Below are 14,645 nucleotides of genomic sequence, written 5' to 3'. Positions count from 1 at the left end.
TGAATAGGTTAAATACTTCATACTGGCGCCAGCCATAATGGAGCCAGTTGAGAGCAGGAAGGCAAAGCAAAGGGTTTCTCAATTTGAGCCAGCAGGGGTGTTTCAGCAGAAAATAAAACTTATAAAACATACAAGACATTAGCTGAAAGAGAGTCCCCCACCCCACCAGACTGAACCATCTGTCCTAATTAGATTGTTAGCTCTTCTGAGCAGGAATTATCTATTACATGTTGAATGCACAGTGCTGCATAAGCCTTTCAGTGCTTTAGAAATGATAAACAGTAGTAGTTAGGTGTCACTATAGAATTGCACCTATGTTTTATAGGGACGCCATTCTGAAATAGGGTGAGATCGGCACACTGATTTCACCACCCCTGTGAAAGAATTATGAGCCCCTGTGAAAAATTATGAATTATTCCCATTCCTCTCTCTTCTTGCCATACAGCATTTCTAAGTAAAGGAAAATGCTAGCATCTTGTCATATGACTCTTGTCACATATTAACCTGACACAAGTTTACCCTTATCCCTTATTCCTTCTATGGGCAGCAACAGACTCTGCCTACATGCAGGCCCTGAGCTTAAGACTAATTAAGATAGCTTAAGGAGTATGCATTATAACCTTTGGACTGTCACATGCTTATCTTATTTGAGCAATCCTTATTAAGAAAGGACATCAGCTGACAGGCCTTGAGGACGTGCAAAGACTCAGGCTCTGTCCACGTGTTAATCAGGCCCTTGTCTAAGTGCTGAGTTGGAGGATGATCACGAGGTAAAAGCACGAGGTAAAGGGAGGGTGATCACGAGGTAAAACCATGTACCTTTGTACCCACCAATCATGAGATGTGTAAATGAGGGAGTTACTATGATGTCATTAGCTTAGAAGCATAATAAATAGGGACTCGGAGCTAGCCCTTACTAGCGCCTCCTTCCCGACTCTAAGACTGCGTGTGTGTGTTTCCTTTGTGGTGCATTCCTACAATGTTGCAGATGCGTACTCTATTGGTGTCTCTAATATAGACTAGGGTTTACTTCGCCTACATCAAGGTGCTACCAGTACCTATCGACACCTAGCAGTGTATGCCTCGATCTGCCCCTAACCACACCTACATGGTGTTAGGCACCTGAAGTGTAGGTGCCTACCGACTTAGGCTCCTACCCCACAACTAACCTAATTTTTTTTGTCATTATGAATCTGTTACAGCTCATTAATGATGTCATTAACTCTAATTTTGAAGTTGATTTTTATTAATGTAGGCACCACTTATTGCATTTTCCTCATTATGTGGCTTGGTGAAGGTCACTAGTTTTATAAGTCAGAGTCAAATACATATTGATAAATGCATTGTTTTATTGCAATCCACATAGGTATATGCGGACTGAATTTTGGTGTAAGGGCTCACTTCTAACTGTGAGGCATGTATAGCATCCTTTAAAGGAAAGCAGGTGCCTATTATTTATTATTATTTTATTTTAGTTATTTATATACTGCCTATTAATTGTCTAAGCAGCTTATATTCAGGTACTCAGTCATTTGTCCCTATCTGTTCAGGTGGGCTCACAATCTATCTAACATACCTGGGGCAATGAATGACTTGCCCAGGGTCCCAAGGAGCAGTGTGGGGATTGAACCCACAACCTTAGGGTGCTGAGGCTGTAGCTCTAACCACTTTGCCACTCCTTCCTATGTTCTTTTTCAGAATAGGCTACTACCAGGCTCCCTCCAGGCACCTAATTATTGTCGCCTTCTCACAGAATTGCATTCATATTGCTCACTACCAGCCATTCCATAAGCTCCTTAGGGTAGGACACCAATTCCAATGACGAATTCTCAAGCAACTGAAGAGGACAGATGTGACAGCATCCCTAAGATGTGCAGAGATTGCATTGCCAGCGTCATTTCTATTTTACATTGCTTTGTCCTGACCTCTTTTGTTTTTCAGCTGAAAGAGATATTAGTGTTTACTGTGGGGTGCAGACGATTACCATGAAGATCAACTTTTGCACAGTTCTCTTCTCCGGTTACTCTGAGAGCGACTTGTCACTGAACGGGAAGCACGGGGATGTTCACTGCAAGGGCTTTATCAATAACAACACCTACCCTGCGGTGGTAATATTCACCATCAATCTCGGCACTTTGGAAGCTTGTGGAAACAACTTAGTGGTAAGATACAATAAGCTCTGCCTGGCTCCAACCAGTGGATATAATTGTGCAAGCCTGGAGTTGGTGACACTGTCCATGCCACGTGGGTCAATCTTATCTCCATGGTACGCGAAGCCATTAATATTTGTGAAACGTACATGATTCAGGATCCTGATTAGTAAATGAGATGAATTAGATCTGATATGGAACAACAGATATGTTTCATAATCGTTTACTTAACTTGGTCCCAATTTACTAAAGTTTGGTAAAGATTTTGTATTAATTGCCAAAATTAACATGTGGTAACTGCAAAACTTTTGTGTTAACTGTTGGAGGTCCCAACATATTTGAGAAGGTTGCCTAGCAGTTAATATGGAGAAAAAGTCATTATTCTATATTAAGGACCCGTTTTACAAAGCCACGGTAACAAATACCGATGTGGCAAATGTGACACAGCCCATAGGAATTGAATGGACTTCGTTATGTTTGCCGCACAAGAATCACTAACGCGGCTTTGTAAGAGAGGCTATAATTGCACAGCAGATGGTGTTTGTCTATTTTTATTCAAGTTTCAAATTTTATTTTAATTTGATAAATCGCTTATTTAGATTTACTAAGCGAGTTACAACATTAATAGAAAATATAAACATATATTTAGACATACCATTTAAAATTTAAAAATTATGGGTTAGATCAACAGACTTACAACCTAATCAATACACATCCAGGCAGTTTACAAATGTAAAATACAAACAAGATAGAAAGAGGGAAAATGAAAGGGATTGGGCCTTGTATACCGCCTTTTTGTAGGTATACAACCACACTCAAAGTGGTTTACATACAGGTACTTCAAGCATTTTCTTGGTGGGCTCACAATCTATCTAATGTACCTGGGGCAGTGAAGGATTAAGTGACTTGACTAAGGCCACAGGGAGCAGTGCAGGGTTTGAACCCACAACCTCAGGGTAGAAGAATCTGATAGTAAATCACCCAAAAAGATTTAGACTAAAAGAATATAGGGAAATAGAAGTAAAAAAAGGGATATAAAAAAGGAGGAAAAACCCCATGATAGCTGACAATAGAATCAAACCCTGGAACGTTAAAGCTGAGGCGAGAAACCCCACCACCAACTGTTACTGCCGAAAGCTAGTGTAAAAACGTGTGTCTTATGAGATGCCGCTGAAAAGTTCTCAGCCCAACCAAGAAGAGAATGATGTGGAGTCATTAAACTTACAAAGTTATTCCACACTTTTTGTTTCATTTCATATCATTGAAATGAAAAGTGTCAAGAAAAGTGTAGACCAACTTGTAAGTTTCATGGTTCCACATCATTCTCTTCTTGGTAGGGCTGAGAACTTTTCAGGGGCCCCTCGTAATGGCTGCTCTAAACCACATATAAAAGGTTGGATAGTGGAATACTATAGGAAGAGAATTTCAGAGCCGAGGCTCTAGAAAATAAAAAGCAGTATTCCTTTCAGACTCTAGATACAATAAAGTTAGCTACAACACGTGAAGGTGGTGTCAACGGCTCCTCGTTACTTGTTACATTAACAGTTAATGCATAGTAATGTCCTCCACATTAGTTATAAGGTACAATCCCCATCCATTCTACATCCATAAATGACATTTTCCTCAGCTGTTAAAGTGGGAATTAGTGCATGCTAGCAATTAACGAGCCTGCACTAACTGTTAGTATGCAATAATTCCTCCATTAAACAGTTAACACAGCTTGGTACATAAGCTACTTGATGTTCTGAGTTGCAGTTTTTGCTGGTTTTTTTATTACAGCTGAAGTGCATGACTATTGTCTGGGCTGCTCCATTTCTGCAATCATATTGCAAACGCAATATCACTATAGCCCCTATTTTCATATTCTCTTAACAGGTGTCCTCAGTTCAAGGTATGAATGCATATGGAAATATATCAATGGTGCAGATAGGGAACATTTCTGGATTCATAGATACCCCAGATCCACCAGCAATCATCAGCTATTTGCCTGGACTTCTGTATAAATTTAGTTGCACTTATCCTTTGGAGTATCTGGTGAATAACACCCAACTTGCTTCGTAAGTCCACAATGTGCATGTTTGTGGGTCTCTAGAATAAACATGATTCCAATTTAGGTTTTGCATTAAAATAAGGGCAGTGAGCGAGAGATAATATATTGTTAAATCTAATTTACTCACTTACTAGTGAAAAGTCTTTGCTTGTAATTTATTGCTTATCTACTTCAAGACTGAATGCAAATAAAGATGTTGGGTTGGTCCTTGCCTCGTAAGTCTACAATGTGCATGTTTGTGGGTCTCAAGAATGAACCTGATTCTAATTTAGGTTTTGTGTTAAAATAAGGAAGTAGAATGAGAGATATGTAGTATGCTGTTAAATCTAGTTTACTTACTGACCAATGAAAAGTATTTGCTCATAATTTGTTGCTTATCTTGGAATGATTTCAAGACTCTGAATGCAAATGAAGTTGTTGGGTTGGTCCTTAGCCACCAAGTAACTGTGTCATTAAAATCCAATCTTAAATGAGCTTGGGGATTAACTAGCTAAAGAGATGTAAGGTTTCTTGGCCATACTGAAAACTCTCTGTGGTGGAAACTAAGTTCTTGGCTTTTACATCTTGTGCTTGTTAGTTCTGAAATGTCATTTCTAATTAAATGTAAGAAAATCAACACAGAAGGCTTGAAATCACAGTACCATATTGGCATCAGGACAATACACAGTGCACCAATACAAGGACCTTAGTGATATTACATCATCTATATTTACATATCTGCTAGAAAAAGATAAATTAGGAACATCAGGAACCATAGCAACATAGTGTGTAGTGTTTCCAATGATACAATTTCAGCTGAATAAATTGGAAGCTAATTAAACTGGATGGATTCCCTGATTTTAATTACTCAGTTTTAAGCTTTATGTTTGACCCGTTTATTAAGATCTGCTGAAGAGAAAGTCTGTTGATTAAAAACAGAGATAGATATTGTCAGTAGACAGTGCAATGTCACTTCCTGTGATGCATGTTTAATCACCTTTAAAGAAAAGAAATAAAAACTAAAAATAAGGCTCCAACTATTTTTCAAAATTATTATTGATTGGTGACTTTCCCCCTTTTTACTAAGCCGTGGTAGAAATTTTTACCGCAGCTTGGAGTGCTAAATGCTCTGATGCTCATAGAGTTCCAATGAGCATCGGAGCAGCGTCAGAGCATTTAGCGCCCCAGTCCACGGTAGAAACCTCTACCGTGGCTTAGTTAAACAGGGCCTTTGTCCTTATGACACTGATATCCTCAACACCTATTATCATAATTGGCAACTGTGATTCAATAATGCCCCACCTATGAGTGATTATTCAGATTTGAGGTGGGGGTTTTGGACTGCAGTTATTTGGACCATCTCTGCTACTGTTTTATGTGACCCTATAGTATGTTTCAAAGTTTATGTATATATGCCATATGCTCTGAGGGATATATCTATCACCTATACAACTTGCAATTACATATAAACTGAGTTATATGTTTAATTTTCAACCTCCATTCATATATTGGTATATTACTATCTTTTAAGGTGAGTACATATTTGATATCACTAGGGAATTGCTATGCTGTGTTGTTAATGATTAGCTGCCATATCTGGTGACATCATATAAATATCATGTACTTACCTGCTGATATTTAAAGCGATTTAGCTGGCTGCTGACTGGTTATATCACTTGGTGAAGGCTAGCCAATAATTTTCAGTGGCACTTAACTGGATAAGTGCCGTTGAATTTCCTATTTAGAGCCAGATTCTATAAATGGCGCCCAACTCAGTAGGTGCCTAGAAAAATAGCACCTGCCACATGTCAATCAAAGTTAGGTGCCGTATGTAGAATTGGGCTTAGCTGTACCTAAATTGACTTAGGCCCCAGTAGGCGTGAACACCTTAGGCACTGGTATATTAAGCCAGGGTTTTCTAGGCTTAAAATACTGACACGTAACTCAATCCATGCCCAAAACTCTGTCCTGAATCCACCCTTTCCCATGGTTACTTATTGGTAGGTACTGATAAATGCCTCGGTGTAGACACCTACATCAAAGTGGTAGGCACCTACTGAGTAGGCATCTACCGGAAAATAAATTTTTTTAAAACCATTGTAATTAGGTTTAAATGGCATTTTTAATTATCAGCACCAATTAAAAAAATTAAGTTAGATGCCTAAATTGGCTAGATGCACCGATGTAGGTACTTAACTGTAGGCGTCTTTTGTAGAATTAGGGTCTTAGTGCCCAACTCAAAGCCGGCTATGTTGGGGGCCAAGTAAGCATTTGGCTACTTAAGTGATGATTCAGACCTTGAATGGTCATATTTAGTGCATAAACGGGAATGCATAAAAGTCTGTCCTATCTTTATGTGCTATCTTATGGCTGCTTAAGTGCTATTGATTAAGTGGTAATCCCCCTCTTTTACAAAGGCACACTAAGCGTTTTAGCGTGCGCTAAATATTAGCACGCGCTAAACGCTAATGTATCCAGACTTATAAAGGGCATGTTAGCGTTTAGCGCGCGCTAAAACACATAGCGCACCTTAGCTAGCTCAAAAATAACTGGATATTCAAAGCTAAAACCCACACTATGGGGTCCTTTTATCAAGGCGCGGTAGGGGTTTAATGTGCGGAATACCGCGCGTTAAACCGCCTGTCGCGCTAGTCGCTAACGCCTTCATTGATGAGGCATTAGTTTTTTGGCTTGCCACAGGGGTTAGCGCGTGATTAAATGTCCGACACGCTAACCCCGCTAGCGCACCTTGATTAAAGGAGCCCTATGTGTTAGTAAAAGAGTGGGTAAACTAGGTCCAGATATTCCCTTTTGGGATTTTTCCAGGTACTTGTGATCTGGTTTGGCCACTGTTGGAAACAGGATATGGGGCCTGTCCCAGTATGGCAACGATTATGTTCTTTTGTTCTTCTCTAGATACTGACAATGAATATTTAAGTATTTGGCAATGCCCAGAAGTTATCTTCTGGGTACAGCTGAAATTCAGTGCTGTAGCTGGAAGGCTAGCTAGAACTGCTTTTTATGCAATACAGCATGATTGGTTATCTATCTGTGTACCACCTTTGAATATCTGCAGTGCCTGGATAACACAGACTGCCCCAGCACTAACTGGGCTGAGTTATTTGGTGGCACTATCCAGTTAAATGCCACTGAATATCTGCTCTAACCAACATGATTTAACCAGGCTGGAGCCCTCCTGCTTGTTTTAAATTTCAACCCCGCAGCTTTTAGGATATTACTAGCTCTTTTAATCAAATAAATGACTTCTTCATTTGGAATAGGCTTGTCCAACCTATGGTCCGCGGGCCAGAATCCGACCCACCAAGTGCTTTTTTTTCTGGCCCTTGGAAGTTTGGCAATTCTTGTGGTACTTACAGTGGAAGACTGCGTTCCCACTGTGACTCAGCTTTCTTGAGCCAAGTGGTGCCAGACGTGTGTTTTCAAGCCTCATGAAGGCTGGAGGATGCCTGGGAGAGAGAGAGAGAGAGACTGGAAAAAGTCTGGAAGAGGGATGATATGTGTGGGGGTCAAACTGTGGAACTCACTTGTTGGTCAATTACAAAAATGTTATGACAAGGGTAATTTCAGAAAACTATTAAAAACACAGTTATTTGTTAATGCATTTTTCTAGGAACTGAGTTTTGCGATTGTTCTCTTGATGGGCACTTTACGTGATTTTCTGATGATTATATGCTAATGTTTGTTTGATTTTATTTGTCTTACTGAATTATGTATGTAACGATATGTACAACGGTATATAAATTTTTAAAATAAATAAGATTTACCTTTGTATTTTGCCACTATTTGACAAAACATATGGCAAAATATGATGGTGCGTGTTTTGGTCTTCTGAATGTTACAAAATATAAAATGTGATACCCGATAGAAAAAGGTTGGACATGCCTGATTTAGAAAGACTATCTGATTGGGTTGTCTTAGTAACTAGACATAGAGGATAAATAGTTCTAAACAGTGAAAGTGATGAGCATCAGAAAATGATTCCGGATCTTTTTCTTTTTTTTTTTTAGTTCAAAATTTTTATTGAAATTTTGTGATTTTAACATGAAATATCCATAAAGTGATACATAGCAGTAGTGCAAAACAAATAAAATCCAAATGAGAGAAGTCTAGATCTCCATACACATACACAGAGAACATGGGAAGGAAATGATATCAGAAGCAAAGATTCTGGATCATTTTAAGTGGGATAATTGTTGAAAAATGTATTTCTTTATTTTCTCCTCTTCTCAAGATGTGGACTAATTGTTTTCTTGTGTGTCTGCAAGATTCCATTGATATCAGCAGAGTTATTCCAAACACGTCATATGGTTTCCCTTAACTGACTACTATTTGTATAAACTGCTTTGTATGGTACTTATCATGGAAGGTATAGGTTAAGAAACTACTATAATCAAAGTTATTTTAACTGCTTTTGTTTAAAATCTATTTAGGTCATCAGCTGCAATTTCAGTCAAAGAAAGCAATGGTACATTTATCAGCACTTTGAATTTACTCCTTTACAATGTAAGTTGGAAACAATTTAACTGTACCTTAAAATGCAAAAAAATTGCTTTCCAGACAAGGACGATCAAGATGACAACTTGATGAGCTGCAAGGCTATGAGCTAGTGTTCCAACCAGGAAACTATTTGGAATAGTGATTTGATCTTTTGCTTCCTAGATATGATGCATGACACATAGGTATTTTTTTCTTTCTGTCTTTTCACTCAGAAATTCATTCAGCCCTGGAACACGTTGCCAGAGGTTGTGGTAAGAGCGGTTAATGTGCACTTCCCCCTCCCGATTCGTGGTGTTAGGACTCGATTTCTATTATTTGTGATTTCCTAAAACCGGAATCACCCCCACCTCCTTCCCGCCTCCCGGACCGCCCCGGACCTTACCTGGTGGTCTAGAGGTCTTTCTAGGCAGGAGCGATCTTCCTACCTTCCTGCCCCATGCAGATCTCTCATCCAAAATGGCTGCCGAGAGACTATGACGGGAACTCATGGCAGCCATTTTGGATGAGTGATCTGCATGGGGCAGGAGCATAGGAAGATCGCTCCTGCCCCGACAGACCGCTAGACCACCAGGTAAGGTCCGGGATGCCAGGGGGAAGGCAAGAGGGAGGCAGGGGTGGTTCAGAGCTGGCCCAAAAGTTATTCACAAATTTTCAATATTCGCGGGCCGGCTCTGCCCCTAACCCCCGCAAATATTAAGGGAGGAATGTAGCTAGTGTTAAGAAAGGTTTGGACAATTTACTGGAAGAAAAATCCATAGTCTGTTATTGAAACAGACATGGGGGAAGCCACTGCTGGCCCTGGATCAGTACAAGGTAGACCACGGAAAAGTATCCCACCTCCGGCGATAGTATGACAGAATGAACGAGCAAGTGGATTGTTTTTATTCACTTACCCACAAGTTACAACAAATGGTGAAAATGGTCCCCGTTCATGTCTATAGCCTTCAACAATCACTATTCGCTGTTCCAGGGAGAACACCATCTTTCTGGCACCGGTATTTTTTGTGGCCCACCCTGTATTTAAAGATTAATGGAATGTTGCTACTTTTTGGGTTTATGCCAAGAACTAGTGACCTTGATTGACCACAAGTGAGGACTGGGCTATATGGACCATTGGTCTGACCCAGGATGGCTGTTCTTATGTTCTTACGTGAACAGTTCAGTGGTCTAATTCTGAGGCATTTAAACCAAGAATAAAGGTTTACATACAATCTAGAATAAATTCATGTTTTGAAGTCTCCAGCAGCTGTCTGTTCAACCTTTTCTGATGGGAATCCCCCACCAGTGCATTGGTTCTCCTGCTTTCCTAACAAGATTGTGAAATTTGTCTTTCTGCCAATGCTCCAGCAATCCTTTCATTCTCCCTCTGTTTCTCTGCCAACTGTCTTTTTTCTCTGTTCCCCAATTTCCCTGAAAACTTCTACAAACTTCCAATATCAATTATTTTTAATATAGACCTCCATGCAAGCTGTGCTGGGATCATCTCTTTTCTAATTAATAAATTTCAATCACTCCTCTAGAGCTTAAAATTCAAAAAGACAAGTATGGTCTGCTAGCAAGGGATATGACAAGATACAAATCAATGTAATACTATACGTAATTTATTTGACCATTTCTAAAGTGATTTTATTTTTCATTTATTAATATGTAAGCATTTGGGGCCAGATTCTGTATAGGACGCCCAGTCTCAGAAGCCGCCTAAGCAGCTTTTGAGAATCGCACACTGGCGTCCTATAGAGAATTGCGTCTGTCCTTACAGACAGATGTCTAAGCCCGCCTAATAGCCCGATTTTCTAACCTGCGTTCATGTTATAGGCGAAGACAGAAGGGATGCCCATAGGGGGTAACCTAGGGGATCTGGCCAATTGGAATCTCAGGCCACTCCCAGTGCATGCCAGAATGCACTGTAAATGGGGCCTAAGATTCTGATTGGCCCAGATGCCTAAGTGCTTAAGTGCCTGGGTCAATCAGGGCCTAAGGCCCCTCCCTGGTGCATCCCATAATGCACCGGGAAGGGGTAGGTCTGCCATTTGTGAGAAGGCAGGCCAGCAGGCTGGAGGCAAGAAGGATATCTCCAGCTGACAAACCTCCAATGGGGGTTCCGGGGGGGGGGGGGGGGGCGGAAGGAGGAGGTCTGGGGCATCTGGCAGGGGGATGCCTATGATGTTTAGGGGGTGGGGGTGTTCCATCAGGAGGGACTGGGAATCCCTCCTGCTAACAATTTACAGCGAGGGTGTTCTGGCAGGAGGGACTGGGCATCCCTCATGCCGGCGATGTACGGGGGGAGTGGGGGCGGTTCTGGCAGGAGGGACTCAGCATTCCTCCTGCTGGTGATGTACAGTAGGGACGGGCGGCCGCAGCCCCTATACTTATCGCGGCAGGGAGATCCCTTGCCGCAATAAGGTCAGAGGCCGTTTTTGCTTACAATGTAAGCCATCATTTTGCTGGCCTACATTGTAGGCATCTACTGCAGGCCTAGGGAGGCACATAAAGCCGCCTAGGCCCGCCTAAGGCTACTTTCGGGCCAAGGCACGCCCACACCTAGCCTTAGCCGAGCTTAGGTGGGCCTACATGCCTCCATAGGCTCCAGGAGGTGCCTACAATGTAGGCGGCCTACCTTGGGAGGTTTAAAAAAAACCCAAAAAACGTGCGTCCCGATTGGCTGGTTAGGCAGCAGTTGGCCACCTACAATTGGGACGCCGATTATAGAATTTGGCCCTTTTTGTCCAGTACCTGGCAATCAGAGATACAATGCACCGAGACAATAGATATATTTTGGATATTAGGAACATTCAAGTTACAAATTTAAAAAGGAAATGTACTGAAAACAGAGTGATTTTGTCTGTGCATCATGATAAAAGATTTTTTATTTATAGTAGATCATTAAAATCCATTTTTTCTTGCTAAGTAAAAGGAATCACAGACTGGATCATAAACTATATTAAATTTGTATATTACATTTTGTTTCCAAACTATATAATTCGTATATCAGCGATTCAAACAATATTCCCTAAACTGCTTACAGCTTATATACAGTGTAAAGGAAACAAATTGGATGAGCAATGTCGTTTAATTGAGCTGGAAGAATTTAATTTGAAAATGAATGGTGAAAATAAGTGGCATGAGAAATTCATTCTGCTAATGACTATATTATGCATTTCTTAACGATGCATTTTAAAAAATCAGAAGCTTATTCTTTTTTAATCTGGAGTCTTTGGCGGTTGTAATACCTTTTAATGACCCAAGAAAAATTCAATTGGTAATCATCAGAGCTGGATTAATTCTATATTAGGCCCTAAGTAAAAATATACCACATAGCCCCCCATTTATTTCTTTTATCAATTCCACCCCCAAGAATCACATTCAATCTTTCCCTTACACTTCCCATCTGGGTCTTTGTTCATTAATTCTCTCCCTATATTTCATCTTTCCAGAAGCAACCGAAGGGAACTTGCAGGGCTTAGTTAAAGGTGCGACAGCAGCGGTTTGAGAATGAGCTCGTAGATATGTTGAGTGAAGTAGCCTAGTGTGTCCAGAGAAGCTAGCAATTGATTTGCACCCTCCATTACCTATATATGCATTGCCTTACTGGGACAGACCAAAGATCCATGAAGCTCAGTATCCTGTTTCCAACAGTGGCCAATTCAGGTCACAAGTAGAGAATGACACGGGGAAAAAAAATTTGTCCTCGTCACCGCCCGGTACCTGTGACCACCGTCCCCCGCAACATCCATACAAGCCTCAAACAGGTATGATACTGCTCTAACTGTAACCATTAGCCTTCCTTAGCAGTTTTCATGCTGAAAGGAAAAGATAAATACCAAAGCAAGGGTTCTAATGGCAATGTCTTTTGCTATGATCAACTACCATTCATAGGTCTTTGATGAAAAATGACTTCAAAATAGTGATTTCTGCAGGAAGATAGAGCACTAGTAGTTCCGCTTTGACAAGAGAAAAAATTGGAATGTGATCCTCATTCTGCATTTACCAGATCAAGAGGGGGAGTTGGATTTAGGTGTGTGTGTGTGTCGGTGGTGGGGGGAGGGGTTCTTTGCTCCAGAGTCCGGTTGAGCTGATCGCAAGGGAAGCCCCAAACAGCTGAGCTTGCAGCTTCACAATGTCTAGCCAGCTCAGCTGATTTTGGATTCCCTTGCAATCTGCTCAACCAGACTCCAGAACAAGGAAAGGAGCAAAGAACTCGAACCCCCCAACCAATCGAACGCTGGCCTGGCAAGCAGAAAGAAAGTGTGGGGATGCGGCCTGCCTTACTTTTGAACTTTTGCTTGCATCTCCAAAGTTTATCTGTGGGTGACTCCACTCCAGCAACCCATCCTTCTCGGCTCCGAAATCTGTCCGAATCACTACTGCTACATCACTATAACCCATTAAGTAGGGTTTTCAAGAGTGTGTGTGGCAGTAACGCTTGGTCCCCTCACTGCTGAAGGGGGCGGAGTCAAGGGCAGAATGGTGCAAGTTGGTGATGAAGTCTTGAAGATCACAGAGAACACACAACATGACCACTGGAACTTGAAGACCAGTCGATGGTGACGCCATGGCAAATTATGGTAATGAAAGAGGGGTGCGTTTAACAGTGGGGACAAAGCTTTTCACCGTTCTTGTGGGTGGTGAAAAGTTTTGTTTGCGTGTCTGTGGTGATTCGGGCTGTAGCGTCTCCGTGCCCCGTGAGCAAACTGCAGCCCACCGCGGCTTCTTGCGGGGTTTGCCCACCATGCCATTCTCTAGTCACAAGTATCTGGCAAGATCCCAAAAAGATAAACTAGATTGTATGCTACTTATCCCAGGAATAAGCAATGGATTTTCTCAAGTTCAGTTTTAATAATGATTCATGGACTTTTCCTTTAGGAACTTGTCCAAACCTTTTTAAAACCCTGCTACACAAATGACTTTTACCATATTCTTTGGCAACAACTTCCAAAACTTAAGTTGAATGAAGAAATATTTTTTCTGATTTATTTTAAATGTACTAGGACAGTAGTAGCTTCATCAAGTGCCCCCTATTCCTTGTATTTAAAGATTAAACAAGCAATTCCACTCCATTCTGGATTTTATACACTTAAATCTTCTCTTAGCCATCTCTTCTCCAAGACGAAGAACCTTAGTCTCTGTAGCTTTTCCTCATAAGAAAGTCGTCCCAGCCCTTTTATCATTTTCATTGACGTGCTCTGTACCTTCTCTAAAATTACCTAGATTCTATAAAGGCCTCCCAAATTTGGGCACAGATCACAGGTTAGTGCCCCAAATAATTAGTTAATAGCCTTAAATTATTTAATTATTATAGCTAACAAGTACTTAATTGGCACTTCTGTAAGAATTGGCTGTTCTATAAGAATGGGTGCCTAAATGGCGCTTAAATGAGATTGAATGCATCAGAGGGAACGTGCTACCGAGGTGGAGAGCGGCCTGCGAGGTTCGCTACAGCCGGCCGAAGATCCTCAGCAGGCTGCTTTGAAGAAGAGCAGCAGCGGCGGCAAATTTTGGGGCCTTGCAGTGAGTGAGGGCGGGAGGGGGGAGTCGCCGGCGTGTTCCCTGCCTCCGTGTTCGAAAATGGAATTCGGCACAGAGGGACACATCACGCTATCAGGGAACATGCCGTCCTAAGTGCTCATGCGCGCTTAGGGTTTTATTATGGAGGATTTGTTTTCTGTCTCGTCCTCTCCACAGAGCCCAGGACGGGTTACAGGCTAACATCTATAATAATAAAATACTAGCCGCGCATGCGCACTCTCGCCGCGTGTTCCCTGATCTGTCACACTAAGCGAGAGTGCGCATGCGCGCTTAGTATGTCACCACAGCCTCCCTGCTCTCCACCTTGCGCCGCTGCAGTAACGGCCCCACACTCGCGACTTGCTTTCTTTCCAGAGCCGGCAAAGAAGAGCTCTCCCCAATCGGAAAAGCTGCCCGGACTCTTTCCTCCTTCCTTCCTCCCT

General features: G+C 41.6%; 1 protein-coding gene across 1 annotated transcript in view; it reads left to right on the top strand.

The window, feature by feature from the left end:
* Window positions 1-14,645, top strand: part of ZPLD1 (zona pellucida like domain containing 1) — a 67,710-nt gene that overhangs the window by 1,011 nt on the left and 52,054 nt on the right. Inside the window, exons 2-4 of the mRNA XM_033943592.1 lie at window positions 1,942-2,162; window positions 4,026-4,207; window positions 8,631-8,703. Coding sequence (XP_033799483.1) covers window positions 1,942-2,162; window positions 4,026-4,207; window positions 8,631-8,703 — 476 coding nt within the window. The remainder of the gene's footprint in view (window positions 1-1,941; window positions 2,163-4,025; window positions 4,208-8,630; window positions 8,704-14,645) is intronic.

This window comes from Geotrypetes seraphini, chromosome 4 (genome assembly GCF_902459505.1).
Source record: "Geotrypetes seraphini chromosome 4, aGeoSer1.1, whole genome shotgun sequence".
Lineage (NCBI taxonomy): Eukaryota > Metazoa > Chordata > Amphibia > Gymnophiona > Dermophiidae > Geotrypetes > Geotrypetes seraphini.
This window is presented reverse-complemented; position numbering and strand designations above follow the sequence as displayed.